The sequence below is a fragment of the Globicephala melas genome, chromosome 2 (assembly GCF_963455315.2).
Source record: "Globicephala melas chromosome 2, mGloMel1.2, whole genome shotgun sequence".
Lineage (NCBI taxonomy): Eukaryota > Metazoa > Chordata > Mammalia > Artiodactyla > Delphinidae > Globicephala > Globicephala melas.
In genome coordinates this window covers 117,842,139-117,857,722 of record NC_083315.2, presented here as the reverse complement: position 1 = coordinate 117,857,722, position 15,584 = coordinate 117,842,139, and the positions used below count along the sequence as shown (strand labels likewise).

General features: G+C 39.0%; 1 protein-coding gene across 1 annotated transcript in view; it reads left to right on the top strand.

Moving 5' to 3' along the window:
- The first annotated feature begins 4,701 nt into the window (after positions 1 to 4,701).
- Positions 4,702 to 15,584, top strand: part of SEC23A (SEC23 homolog A, COPII coat complex component) — a 65,424-nt gene continuing 54,541 nt past the window's right edge. The window contains exons 1-5 of the mRNA XM_030854827.2: positions 4,702 to 4,865; positions 9,734 to 9,975; positions 11,617 to 11,674; positions 11,878 to 11,964; positions 13,194 to 13,430. Of these exons, the coding sequence (XP_030710687.1) occupies positions 9,755 to 9,975; positions 11,617 to 11,674; positions 11,878 to 11,964; positions 13,194 to 13,430 (603 nt within the window). The 5' untranslated portion in view covers positions 4,702 to 4,865; positions 9,734 to 9,754. The remainder of the gene's footprint in view (positions 4,866 to 9,733; positions 9,976 to 11,616; positions 11,675 to 11,877; positions 11,965 to 13,193; positions 13,431 to 15,584) is intronic.

The following is a 15,584-nucleotide window of genomic DNA, read 5'->3' as shown; positions in this document are numbered from 1 at the left end:
ATTTTATAGTTTTACCATCCAAATACGTAAAAATGATGATGATAAAAACAATGTTTGGGGGCTTCCCTGGTGGCGCAGTGGTTGAGAGTCCGCCTGCCGATGCAGGGGACGTGGGTTTGTGCCCCGGTCCGGGAAGATCTCACATGCTGCAGAGCGGCTGGGCCCGTGAGCCATGGCCGCTGAGCCTGCGCGTCCGGAGCCTGTGCTCCGCAACGGGAGAGGCCACAACAGTGAGGCCCGCGTACCGCAAAAAACAAAACAAAACAAAACAAAAAAATACAAAAAACACACAATGTTTTATAATTGTTTAGGTTTTCATGCTCAATTCAAGAATACTTAGGGAACGATCATTTTGTGCCAGGACCTGCACAAGGTGGTGTAACTGACAGCAAACAATTATAATCAGTTGCATGTTGGCAAATGTTTAACAAGAATCCTTCAGGTTCACAGATTGATCTAAAATGCCTTGGTCCAGGGATGTCTATAATTTAGAAAGCCAGTAAAGGGACTTCCCTGGTGGTCCAACGGTTAAGACTCTGTGCTCCCAATTCAGGGGGCCTGGGTTTGATCCCTGGTCAAGGAACTAGATCCCACATGCTGCAACTAAAGATCCCACACAAGGCAACTAAGATCCTGTGTGCCTCAACTAAGACCAGGCACAGCCAAATAAATAAATAAATCAATATTTAAAAAATGAAAGCCAATAAATACTGTTTTTGGAGTTTCTTCCTTTTTCCAATTCATAGTCTGACTCCTTTCTCAGTAGCTCAATAAATTTTCCATTCTCTAAAATGGCCATACTACCTAAAGCAATCTACAGATTTAATGCAATACCTGTCAAATTACCAGTTACATTTTCCACAGAACTACAACAAATAATTCTAAAATTTATATGGAACCATAAAAGACCAGCAATCCTGGCAAAAGAACAAAGCTGCAGGCATAACCCTCTCAGACTTCAGACAATACTACAAAGCTATAGTAATCAAAACAGTGTGGTATTAGCACAAAAACAGACATGTGGATCAATGGTACAGAATAGAGAGCCCAGAAATAAACCCACACATCTATGGTTAATTGATCTTTGACAAAGGAGGCAAGACTATACAATGGGGAAAAGACAGTCTCTTAAGCAAGTGGTATTGGGAAGGCTGGACAGCAGCATGTAAATCAATGAAGTTAGAACACACCCTCACACCATACACAAAAATAAACTCAAAATGGCTTCAAGACTTAAATATAAGACAAGACACCATTAAAATCCTGGAAGAGAACATAGGCAAAATATTCTCTGACATAAATCTTACCAATTTTTTCTTAGGTCAGACTGACCTAATCAAAAGAATACATATACATATATATGGTATATATTGTATATATTATATATATATATGTGAATCACTTTGCTTGACAACAAACCAGAAACTAACATAACATTGTAAATCACCTATACTTCAGTTAAAAAAAAAAAGAAATTTTCCATTCTCTCTCTATTCTTCCTCAGATGAAACCTCTTAACTTTCAGTATATTTGAAAAACTAGTCTTTACCATTTACCATCTGGGTCCAATGGATCCTTTCTAATTTTTATATCTTTAAGTCATTTCATGAATAATTTATACACATTAGAGTAAAGGGATATTCAATAAAGCTGTTATAAAAAGAGAGTAAAGGGATCATGAAAAACAACTTTATTGGACATTTAAGTAAGTATCTAAACATAGAAAACCCTAGTTTTTATTCCATATTTTCCTGGTTTTGAAGATATATCCAAAATGGGCAATGTCCTCTAAATGCAACTACCTACACATTATCCATGATGCTGAGTCTGGAGCATACTCATCTTGTAAATAGTGACTGCAGATTCCAAATACATCACTACTGCATACTAGCTTATTGTTGCTTCTGATTCTTTTTGCAGTTGCATTATCAAAACACAAGACTTGTAGAATTTTTTGAAACATTTAAAGGCTCATCATTTTGTTGAAGAGAGGACAGCCATCTTCTTTGCTACTTAGCTGCAAAACATTTGTATTTTTAGTTTTATAAATGATCAACTCAAAGAATTTTTAATTTCTAGATTATCTATTTCCTTCTTATCATCTTTGTATACACAACTGCCACTAGCATTTGTGCACTTAAGAATCATATCAAGTAAATGTATCCATATAAACATCATAAAAGGTGAAAGAATACTATCATATGTACTCTTAGCAAAATGAGGTTATCCAGATGTTTGCTGCAAAATCTTGTGGAATGGAGTTATTCCTTTTGAATGAGTAAGTAGATGAGAATACCACGTTTTCTTTTTGTCCTTAGAAATATATTGTTTACTAATTAATTCTTGAGTTTGAAAAATTCAGTTAGGTGGTGGTCATCTAAAGATTCCTAGTTTAAGGTTATTAGGGTCTAGAGTGCTGTTCTCTATCTCTGCATTAATCTTCTGAATTCTGAATTCTCAACTATATTCAATGAGAGCTAAAGCATAGTACAAAGATCTAGAAAGATGATGCAGTACTTTGAGCATTGCAAAAGGAAAACTGAAGGATAATGCAATAGTGATGACTTACTTCACTATTCTATCATCTTAGGTAATTCTATCATTTTCCATTTTCTTATAATTTTAGTATATTTTGAAGCATGATTTGGAACAATTAATGATAATGATGAAATAGTTCCATGGATGATGAAGTAGGAGAATGTTGCAGGACATAGGAAAAATAAGATCAGTAAGATTCCATGATGTATCCTAGATTTACAAGAGTCCAAATGACCCATATGACCACTGCAAATAGAGAAAGTTTTATCCTATTTTTTTAAAAAATAAGTTTTCTCTTTGTTTTTTGGAAGACCTTTAAGAAAGAATAAAAGTCATGAAAAAAATCAATCCTTACAAATAGTACTCCCAAAAGAGGAAATCTCAGAAAACTAAAGTTTGGGTCTACTAGATCCTGATGATATGTACAAAGGTTAAATTCTTAAACTCATTCACCTTTAAGCACATAAAGGCAGATATGAATGAATTTGTTACCCATCATAACATTTATTTCATTGTAATAGGAAACAAAAGCCTTTTGTTCAGCTGAATACATAGGCATTATGACTTCTTAGACTTCATTGAGCTGGATGGCAAAGATCCCTTTCTGGGGACCATAAAATAATGAAATTACCGAAGGTGCTATACTTTGGTGTATTCCTCACTGAATTCCAGGATCCTGGTGGATCCTCTCATCTATGTGTTATTTACCCTACTCATTCCTAGATCTTGTTTCTTTTTGCGAATGTCCTTATTCCACCTTTATATCATTGTCTACAGCTATTTACTTGCTGTACTTTCAGCCAAGAATCCTTGTTAAGGTAGTATCCTGAGCCCACTTTATTTGCAGGCCTATACAGAATTTTGGCTTCTGATTCCCATTTCCTCTTCAGGATTGTATTAAAATTTGATAAGCAAACTAACACTCTTTTACCTTACAAAACAATCTTAGAGGAAGTAAAATATATGTTTGCTGCATATCTTATTTCTTGTGAATATAAGCTTGAAAGAACAAAAAATTGATCTTTTTCTCTATTCCATAAAATGCTTATAGGGCTAAGCTTTGCAGGATTTTAGGTGTTGACCTATCTGGAAATAATTCCGTGAGCAACCCCTCACTGAAGGTTGGGGTTGCCTGAGACCACCAAGCTCGAATGCCTTTCCAACCAGTTTCTGTCTGTCCCATTTTGCTGTTCTTTTCTTGGAAAGAGAAGCAGAAAATACATCAAGATTAATCAGCCAAAGATTGTAGTGTGTGTGTGTGTGTGTGTAGGGGGAGAGGTGGCAGAGGCAGTGTAGGAGGAAAGAGGTAAACCGACTAGGAATACATGAATAGTGTATAAATAGTATATAAATTCTTCCAGACCAGACATTTGGCTGTTTTGCCTACATCATATCACAGCATCGCTACTGTGCCTGGCACAAAGTAGATAGATGTTCAGTAAATGTTTGTTGCACTAAGTGAAAGAACGAACTTCTCACTTTGCTTTTTCAGGGGCGATGCAGCCTGTGTTTCTTGGAATCAACCCGGGCCCTAGAGGAGAGGATTTCCTAGAGCAGGGGTCCCCAAGCCCCCACCCTCACCTGTCTGCGGCCCGTTAGGAACCCGGCTGCACAGCAGGAGGTGAGCAGCGCGGAGTAATGGACGCTTAATCTGCCGCTCCCCATCGCTCACATTACCGCCTGAACCATTCCCCCTCCACCCCTGAAAAATTATCTTCCACAAAACCGGTCCCTGGTGCCAGAAAGTTTGGGGACCACTCTCCTAGAGGACACCTCCATTTCTCTCAGCAAGCTGAGGAGTCTGGCGACAGAAGGTCACATATCATGAGACCCGCGGGGAGTGGGAGCCGCCATGGCTCCGGGGAGAGGGGACCGGAGGGCCATGGCGCACCCCACCCTCGCGCTCCAGTTCCACCAGGTCCCGTTCCCTTCCCCGCCCCTCCTGAGTACCCCTGTTAAGTTTGGCATTGTCACCCCGCCCCTCCAGCTCTGGTCCCCTCCTCTTCCCCTCCCTTTTCCTCTCCCTATCCCCTCCCCCCGCCCCGCCCTGGTCCCGCACCCTCCCCTTCAGTTCCCTGGCCCGGTCGCCCCGCCCCCAGAACCGTCTCCTCCCCCTCACGCCCCTTCACGCCCCGCCCCGCCTCCCCCTTTGACGTGGCAGAAGCGGCACCAGCCATGTTAGTCCCGCAGAGTTCTGCGCCGAGGCAGGGGGCGGGGCGGCGCCGTCCCTGATTGCGGTGCCACGGCTTCTCTGGCTCGGCGGAGAGGGCGGATTTTGTAAGGCCGAGGCTGCGACAGGCGCGGATCTCGTACGTGGTGGCACTGTGGTAAGGATCCATTTCAGGGCTGCCACTTCTCGGCTCCCTTGGGGGTCCGCGGGCGCTCAGTGGGAAGCGGGGGAGGGGCGGCTGTGCGGCGGCGGGTCCGCGGGCAGGGGTCTCAAGGGTGGTGCCTGCTCTGCCGTCTTGGTGCCCCGGGGCAGGCGGGGTGCGCCGGGGCTGCGAGCCGGCCCGGCGGGGCTGCCTGGAACCCTGAACTTGTCACCCTCTCACCCACCACCCTCTGCTTAGTTCTCTCTGGGCCTGGGAACCTGGCCCCCTCACCCACCTGCCTGTATCAGGTGCGAAAGATGGGAGTCGGGTGAAAAACAGCAGTTTGGGCATCTCCCCCAGCACCCCACCCTCCGCTCCCGGCCGATCTGCCTTCCCCACCCCACCACCGCTTCTAGGTACTTTGACTTCTTGGTTCATTCCCTGCCTGAGCTGAAGAGCCCTAGACTTTGAACCGAGGTGACTTCGTCACCCGTAGTTCGGCCTTGGGAGTTAAAGGGGATAAGGAGAAAAGTGCCAGGTATAGCTAACACCTTGGGCCTTGATTACAAATAGACTTCAGTTATCAGATTAGACCAATTGTACCTACTTCATTTAGCCCTAAGTGTTTTCCCGTTCTGGTGGGAAGGGAAAAGTCATAGTTAAATCTGCATGTAATCACTGGATTGAATAAGTTGAATTCGTGTTTTCACGTGAACTTACTCAAGTTACACCACTCAAAGTCGTGGATAACTAGCCAAGTTAACTTGGTTAAAAGTTTTAGATTTAAATATAAATGCGTGTTAAGTCTTCCTTCTCTCCCTTCTCCAGTAGTCTAATGGACATCATTTTGGAATTCCAGTCATTTTTAATAGGCTCAGAATTTTAGATTTAGAAGGGGTCTTGTAGATTTCTAACCCAAACCCCTGATCTTACAGATGAGAAATTGAGGATCAGAGGGGTTAAGCTATTTTTCCAATATGATAAATCTAGTCATGGGAAGTAGTTGAAGACACTTCATTGAAGATTTTAGGACAGAAAAGTGGGAGAGGCACATATAATTGTTAACAAATATATCTGATTGGAAGGAACTCAAATTTTACTTGCAATTTACAATGTTTTGCACTTAGTTATCTATAAATGGGCTAAAATCGGAATATTTAAAAACTTTTAATTATTATTGAATAGGTAAAGCCTTTTAAAATACTGTGGGCACATATCTGATGTTCTAGGTTAAAGTGACTTAATGCTTCTTTCCTTTTAGTTATACCATGAGTAAGTTTAACTAAGGTAACTCCCAATGATTATAAGTTGTGCTGAAAAATGAGACATTTCTTTAGAATGGTCTTTTGTGTTTGTGCCACTTAAAAAAAATATAACACCTAGTATATTAAGTCTGCATCCTAATATAGTGTTTGAATCGTATTTATTTAGTTTTATGCTTTTAGACAAACATAATATCAGGGGAGAGAATGCTTATCAAATAATGCCATTTTATAAAAAGCTGGTTTGTAACAGGACTTTATTTCAGATATGCTATTGTTGACTATGGGACCAAACCTGGCAAAATTTGTACTAGAATGAGTGATTTTAAGATTGAGTAATTTCTCCCTTGGAAAGGTGAGGGAAGTTGGGGGGGTGTTTTGCATGCTTATGTAATTGGACCAGTTAAGAAGAAACAGGTGGGACTTTTTCAAACCACTGCTGGAAAGTGAGAAGGTAAGAAATAAGTGTGATTTAGTGAACAAATATAATCTTAGAGCAGAGAGACTGAGAGGAAAAAGAGTGAGGAAGAGGAGGGGAATTGTACTCAAATATCACTCAGGTGATATTTAGTATGTCTCAATAAAAAGTAAGGATGTGGAGTTACAATCCAGGTTTGTTACCTGTTGTAGAAACTTAAATCTGGCTATTGCCTGTGTGTCTTCATGCTAAGTCTTCATGCTAAGTTTCATAGAGCCTTTCTCTACTAGGCTCCCAGATTTTGAATTAAGCCCCAGAGTCCTAAGGAGGTGATTCTCAAGTCCTCATTATACTCTTTTTTTTTTTTTTAAAGAATGGATGCACTTATAAATTTATTTATTTATTTTTGGCTGTGTTGGGTCTTTGTTGCTGCGCAGGCTTTCTCTAGTTGCGGCGAGCGGGGGCTGCTCTTCGTTGCGGTGCACAGGCTTCTTATTGCAGTGGCTTCTCTTGTTGCAGAGCACGGGCTCTAAGCGCATGGGCTTCAGTAGTTGCAGCACGCGGGCTCAGTAATTGTGGCTCACGGACATGGCCTGTGGGACCTTCCTGGACCAGGGCTTGAACCCGTGTCCCCTGCATTGGCAGGAGGATTCTTAACCACTGTACCACCAGGGAAGTCCCAAGACCTCTTTATACTCTTAAGCATTATAAAGCATATAATACTTAAGAGTATTATAGGATGCAGAAAAAAAAGGAAAACTTGGCTTAATAGAAGACAGGTAGATTTTTATATCTACTGCTTTGCAGTCTATTGTAATATGTTGTTTTGGTTGAATTGTGTGAAGGAAGTCTGGCTTCACATAGGTACGTAGTTGGAAAAAGGAGAGATAATATTAATAGCTTTTTCGTATTAAAAAATATGCATATTCTTTGATACTGTACCCAAACTCGACAGTTTTAATTAAGAAATCAAGGGTTAATTGCAGTGTGGAGTCTGAAACCTTAAAAATGAACTTTCTGTACTTATTGCGTTATAACCCATTGGTCTGTCCTACACTTTGAATGGATCATTTACCCATGCATGATTTTGTAACATCATGAAAAGATCATTTGGGAGCTCTTGCTTCACTGAATAATGTGTATATTCCAAATGTTGGCATGTTTCATTATATAATATATAAAAAATCATATTATTATCACTACTGGTCTCATCAGCAAAATCTTTACATATTAGGAAGTTGTGAAGCTCATGGTATTAGATACAAGTTTTAAAAAATCTTAATGTTTTAATTTAAATTTGAGAAAGCTCAGATTTTATCATTGGCAACAAATACTGTGAATGGTTTTGCAGGTGACAGGCTCACTTCATCCATTTTTAAGGAAATATATGACAAATACCCAAGTACTAGTTATATACTATTCTTGGAGAATTGAGAAAATAGTCACTTAAAACATTTTTTGTGTCTTGTCGTTCAAATGAACAATGCTGATTGGTTGAGTATATTTTAATAGTCTTTTGATGCTTTTTGGTGATGCATTTTAGATGTATCTCAGATTATAGATGCAATTAAGTAATAAACAGAAAACTTCATTTGCTTTATGTTCTGTAGAAATAATGGGAGGGATTGCATACTCCTAGAATTTATATTCACATCTGTAGCATGGAAGCTGTTGCTAAAAACCATTTCTCTCCCAGAGGAGGTTGTTTCTCCTCTTATTGTTGCCTGTGTTAAAACTGAGGTTGGCATCTTCTAACTCCTCTCTGATTATCCCAGACCTTTGTTTTATCATTATCTTTCAACAGCCACTTTTTCTTGAAAGCTCATATTATCTTTCTCAAAGCTGTCTCCTGTATTTAGCTTTAAGATAATCTTTTCTAAACAAATCTAGATATCTTAGGATTTCTCCCTACCCTTTATCAATCTTTGAAAAATACACGATTGCTTTTGAATAGCATAAAATTCCTTAGCTGTCTCTGAAATTCTGATGGGAGGAAATACAGTGTTTAATTTTTATTTTATTATTATTTTAATTGAGATATATTTGGCATATAACATCTCTTTTAGAGAAGGGAAAGGTCTTAGCTGCTTAAGATACTTCAGATTTGTTAAGCTTCGCTTTCTGTAATTTGTATTACTAAAATATATTCGGACATTTTTCTAAAATTAAAATTGTTATTATATCTAATAATACCTTTTCTTCCCTTACTTACATTTTAAAATCAGCTCCTCATCCCATTGTTGTTCTTAGCTACTTCAGCATCCATGTTGCCTCTGTTGGCACCCTACCTTCATAATTCTTCGGTTCTTGATGCCATTCATCTCTCCCACAAGTCTTTTAGCCAGCCACATAGTACTTGAAATTCTATCTTCTCAGACCTTTAAATTTTACAGTTTCCTTCCACCACTAACCACTGTTGCATTTTGAGAGCATGAGATAGATAGAACTGCTTCCCAGGTAGGAGAGCTGGCATCCTAGTCAGGAAGCTAAAGAATAACAAGATGGAGATGTCTCTTGATACTGGGCACTAACCAGAGTGGCATCTCCCTCTTCCAGTGGTAAAGTTAAATGATTATATTGAAATTATATATCTCAAATTAGAGTTTAAAATGCTCTCTTAAGTTGGAATGTTAAAAGTATTCTGAATTAAGTGTCTGCAAGAGAGGTTAAATGATGCATGATAAAAAATTACCTGTCTAAAATAGAAGTACCTAGTTTTAGAAAAATATTTTTGTTTTGCACCCTTAAATATTCTCTTCTAGCAAGTTTAGTGGAAACTTACTACTTTCTGGGTAGAAAAGCATGTGAGTTTTAGAATTTAATGTTTTTGACAATCTATGTATTAGAATAATGTAACTCACAAGGCTGATACGGAAAACTTAGGATCTAGATTTTCCCCCATTTTTGCCTTAAATCAATAGGACATCTATTTTATTATTTATTATTTTTTGCCATAGTTTTTTTTGGGAGTGAATAAAAAACGATAAAATACCTCTCATTGGGCCTAATATGCATTGGGTTCTGTAGAGCCATTCATTATTTTGTTATAATTGTGGTCATTGTTGTTTGCTAATTTTTTTTTGAGATAAATATTTTCATTTGGTTATGATTTCTAATGGATTAATATTGCTGGAAGTGGGAAAAACATACTTATTTTGAATTTTCTTAAGAGGATTTAAAAATATCCGTTAATTTTTTTACAGAAATAAGAATCAAGCTCTACGATGACAACCTATTTGGAATTCATCCAACAAAATGAAGAACGAGATGGAGTCCGATTTAGTTGGAATGTTTGGCCATCAAGTCGACTGGAAGCTACAAGAATGGTCGTTCCAGTAGCAGCCTTATTTACACCACTGAAGGAGAGACCAGATTTGCCACCCATTCAATATGAACCTGTTCTGTGTAGTAGGACCACTTGCCGTGCAGTTTTGAATCCTTTATGGTAATTAAAGTATATGGAAAAAACTAATGTCACTATGATTTTAAAAAAATGTAGTTTCTTTCTTGCTCATTTATATAAGAATATCTTTGTTTTTGATTATAGTTATTTTTTCAAATTAAGGTAGTCAGATCCAAAGAGCTATAAAATCTTAGGATCATTCTAGTTGTAGAGAGTTGATAAGAAACCAAATGCAAAGTTGTCACTGTGTAAACTGTTAGATTCTATCAGTATTCTCTAGATACTGATGCTGGCAATCAACCCATCTTGTGTCATTTGAAAGGTCATAATTGAGGGGTATGGTGTTTGAAAAATGTTATGATTTCTTGTTACATAAGCCAGACTCTCAAGAATTAACTTTTATTCCTCTTTCTGCTCCCTCTCTCTCCACTCAGTCCACTAGCAAATCTGGTCAATTCCATCTCCAGAACAATCAGGATTCTGTCTCTTACTCTTTGCTAGAACATGGTACTTCAAAATATACCATCTTTTTCCTGGATGGTTTCATTATCCTCCTAACTGTCTTCCTGTTTCCGTTCTTGCTTTTCAGCAGTCTCTTCTCCACTCAGAAGCTAGAGTTTTACAAATGGATATCAGATTATTAAAATTGTTCAATAGATACTTATTACACTTGGAATGAAAAATCCATAGCCCTTATCAAGACCTATAAAACCCTATATGATCTATCCTTTGTGTATTTCTGCCTTCATCTTGTATCATCCATTTTCTTTATTTTCATCTGCATTATACCTTACCCTCTCTCTTATCCTTGGATATACCTAACTTACTTCTACCACAGACTTTGTGCAATAGCTATATGTGCTGCCTGGATTGCTTTGCCCCCACATTTTCCTGTGACTGGTTTCTTTTCATTCTGATTACATGTCAGTTGTTTATTTTTTTTGGCTGCGTTTGGGTCTTTGTTGCTGCACGAGGACTTTCTCTAGTTGCGGCGAGAGGGCTTTTCGTTGTGTTGCGTGGGCTTCTCATTATTGTGGCTTCTCTTGTTGTGGCACGCGGGCCCTGGGGCGTGCGGGCTTTAGTAGTTGTGGCTCACGGGCTCTAGAGCACAGGCTCAGTAGCTGTGGCGCACAGGCTTAGTTGCTCCGCAGCATATGGGATCTTCCTGGACCAGGGATCAAACCCGTGACCTCTGCATTGGCAGGCGGGTTCTTAACCACTGCGCCACCAGGGAAGTCCTTCAGTTGTTTATTAATGAAGGCTTTCCTTTAAAGTAGCCCTCCCAAATACATTCTCATGTCCTGCTTTGTTATCTTTAATCTTTATTATCACTATCTAAAAGTATCTTCTGTGTTTATGCGTTTACTTGTTTATTGTCTTTCTCTTCTACAATATAAACTCTGTGATAGCAGGGACCTATGATCTTGTTTACTTCTTTATCAGCACCTAGAATAATGGCATTCAGTAAATATATTTTTATTGAATAAATGCTTTCTAGATCTGAGTTTAGAAGTTACTGAGCCATTTGGAGAAAAAAAAACACCTAAAAATACATGGCTTTTAAAGATTGCTTTGATATCAGTTTGAATGTATTCATTTTCAGAAAGAAATTAATTTTATTGAAATTAGGATTATTGTACAATTTAACTGAACCATGAGCTATTGTATCTTTTCTTAAAACAGTCAAGTGGATTATCGAGCAAAACTCTGGGCTTGCAACTTTTGTTATCAAAGGAATCAGGTAAGAAAACCCCTGTTGCAGATGTTAATGCTATAATACTGCTCTAAATATGCAGAAAGATGCATATTTAAAAATAAAGATGAAATAACTTTATATATGATGAAACTATCTTTTTTAATAATTAAATGATCAGGAAATAATTATTTTCAGTTTAAAATTTCACACAAATAATTTATTAAAAAAATTTTTTTTTCTACCTGCAGTTTCCACCTACTTACGCTGGTATATCTGAACTGAATCAACCTGCTGAACTTTTACCTCAGTTTTCTAGCATTGAATATGTAGTTCTGGTAAGAACATAAGAGTAACTCTTTAAGAAATTTAAAATATCCAGTAATTTATACCAAAATAACTGTTCAATTGAGCTGACTTAAAAGGCATCATTTTTTTTTTTTAAGAAGATTTTGGGGGTAGGAGTTTAGTAATTAATTAATTTATTTTTGCTGTGTTGGGTCTTTATTTCTGTGCGAGGGCTTTCTCTGGTTGTGGCAAGCGGGGGCCACTCTTCATCGCGGTGCATGGGCCTCTCACTATTGCGGCCTCTCTTGTTGCGGAGCACAGGCTCCAGACGCGCAGGCTCAATAGTTGTGGCTCACAGGCCTAGTTGCTCCGCGGCATGTGGTATCCTCCCAGACCAGGGCTCGAACCCGTGTCCCCTGCATTAGCAGGCAGATTCTCAACCACTGCGCCACCAGGGAAGCCCAAAAGGCATCATTCTTGATTCTCACATTGAATTGATTGAGAATTTCAAAGGTAAGAACTGTCAAGGTCAGTTTGAGTAAGGTAATTTCTGTTGTAGTTATTTGAAAGGTGGCCAAGGTATTGGGTGGGGTGGTGTGGTTTGCTATACCAAATAGATCAATAAACAGTAAAGTATCAATTTTGCTTTGTAGTTGGAAGGTCAATTACGAATACTTGGTCAGTATGATGCTCGAGTCTAATGATGAAATTACTCTTGCATTGGCCCTTGTTAGGAAAATCATTTTTCTTCCCTTTCTGAACAGCTTTACATAGTTATTTACATATTTAAGTATTAAGGTAATATTTTTTATGAATGTTGTAGAGAAACCAGAATATGGTTCACTGAGCCAGTCAGTAATTTGTCCACTCTGGCTAGTTTCCAGTTCTCTTATAATCCAATTCAGGGTTAGATAATTATTTTATAAAAATAACCTAATTTTGCTTTTAAGCTTTATAGTTACTATTTTCTTATTTTAAAAGAAATAAGTGCTTATTATAAGAAATGAAACCTCATGCAGTTAAGTCAAATTGAAAGTGAAAATCTCCTTCATGTAATTATAAATAATGTTTTTAAACTGAATTTTTCACTTGATGATGTCTTGGATATTTCTCCATGCATATATAACCTGTTTCATTTCTGAAATGGCTTTATTAGGATTCCATTGTGTAAATGTATTGTAAATTATTTAATTAGTCCTCTATTGATTATCCTGTGTATTGTGCTGAAGTGTTAATACTTTTAAAACATTTTTTTTTTAATCGCAACATTTTTTAAAAGCGTGGTCCTCAGATGCCTTTGATATTCCTCTATGTGGTTGATACTTGCATGGAAGATGAAGACTTACAAGCCCTGAAAGAATCTATGCAGATGTCATTAAGTCTTTTACCACCTACAGCTTTGGTTGGCCTAATTACTTTTGGGAGAATGGTGCAGGTTCATGAACTTGGATGTGAGGGCATTTCAAAAAGCTATGTCTTCAGAGGAACAAAAGATCTGTCTGCCAAACAACTGCAGGTAAACAACAAGAATGGTAGTTTTAGCCTGTTTGTGCACATCACTCTGTATGTCTATAAATGCCTTCTAGATATACGTTTCTAGAAAATATTATGAATGACTAATATAATTGTATTATAACAAAGCCTTTAAATTTAGTGTTGGCCTCAGCGTTCTTTCATTTGCCTTAAATTGTTATCGTAGAGATTGAAGACCCTTCACTTTTGAAGTATCTTTAAAATTTAGAGTGAAACTGAAGCTATTTTACTAGAGATTTGAAAGGTTTATAGAAGAGTCATGCTGAAGACTGAGAGAAGGTAACCACAGAATTTTAGCTTTTGTTTCTTTACATCTCACTTAGGAAAAAAACACTTTTGGCAAGGGTACATATTTTAAGGCTTGAGAGTTAATAGGTGAACCACGAGTATATATATTTTTTCACACACTAGGACATTTTTATCTTTGGGGCAAATTGAAGCTTTGTCTTCCAAGGCAGGGAGTTATGTGTAACATACTAGAATCATCTTGGTGTATTTTTCAAAATCTTTTTCTGTCCAGAGATTTTGATAGATCATAAGAGAGTGAGTGAATATGTGCTTCAACTGGAAGATAGTTGAGAGGGTAGAGATTGTTTATGTAAGTGTTTTGAAAAACTTTCTAAGTGATTCTTTTTTTAAAATTAATTAATTTTTGGCCGCATTGGGTCTTCGTTGCTGCGCACAGACTTTCTCTAGTTGCAGCAAGTGGGGGCTACTCTTTGCTGCGGTGCGTGGGCTTCTCATTCAGTGGCTTCTCTTGCTGCCGAGCACGGGCTCTAGGCTCACGGGCTTCAGTAGTTGTGGCACGTGGGCTCAGTAGTTGTGGCTCGTGGGCTCTAGAGTGCAGGCTCAGTAGTTGTGGCGCACGGGCTTAGTTGTTCTGAGGCATGTGGGATCATCCCGGACCAGGGATCGAACCCATGTTCCCTGCATTGGCAGGCGGATTCTTTTTTTTAAATAAATTTATGTATTTATTTATGGCTGTGTTGAGTCTTCATTGCAGTGCGCAGGCTTCTCATTGCGTTGGCTTCTCTTGTTGTGGAGCATGGGCTCTAGGCCTGCGGGCTCAGCAGTTGTGGCTCGTGACTCTAGAGCACAGGCTCAGTAGTTGTGGCACACGGGTTTAGTTGCTCCATGGCATGTGGGATCTTCCCGGACCAGGGCTCAAACCTGTGTCCCCTGCATTGGCAGGTGGATTCTTAACCACTGTGCCACCAGGGAAGTCCCTCTAAGTGATTCTTATACAACCCCCAGTTGAGAAATTACCCTGATTGATAAGCCTGGTATAAAGTCGACAGATATGAAATCAGACTTTGGAGGCATCCAGGTAGCCCAAAATGAAAAAAAAAAGATTTTGAGGATGACTAATTTGAAGCTTAGCAGACTAGGATAGTGGTGCTGCAGTTAACCGAGACAGAAAATACTGGAGGAATATGCAGGTTTGGAGGGGGAGGATGAATGAACAGTGAATATGGTAGTGAATCATAGTAGTGACTAAGATTTGAGGAAGTGGGGAAAATTAGAGTCTGTGTTCTTTCAAGAGGTTTGTTGTTGAAGGTAGGGAAGGAGATAGTGTGAAAGTTTGAGAGAGAGAGGACCGAGTTAAAGAGGTTTACTTTAGGAGGGACACTTGAATGTGTTTATACACAAAAAGAAAGAGACTAAAGATGGTGAGTGAAAGGAAGATTGAGATGAGGAGAGTGAGGTTTCACAAAACATGACAGGGATTCCTTCAAGAGCATAAGAAGCAGAGTACCTTGAAGGGGAGGATCACTTGTTTACATGAGACAGAGAGTGGGCAAGTTTTAACCTCTATGTACCTTAGTTTTGTTTTTGTTTTTTTTTTACGGTACATGGGCCTCTCACTGTTGTGGCCTCTCCCATTGCGGAGCACAGGCTCCAGACACGCAGGCTCAGCGGCCATGGCTCACGGGCCCAGCCACTCCGTGGCACGTGGGATCTTCCCGGACCGGGGCACGAACCCGTGTCCCCTGCATCGGCAGGCGGACTCAACCACTGTGCCACCAGGGAAGCCCATACCTTAGTTTTTTCATGTGTAAAGGGAGATAATAATAGTATGTATCTTACAGGGCAGTCATGAAAATTAAATGGATTGTGCTTTTAGATGTTTGCTATT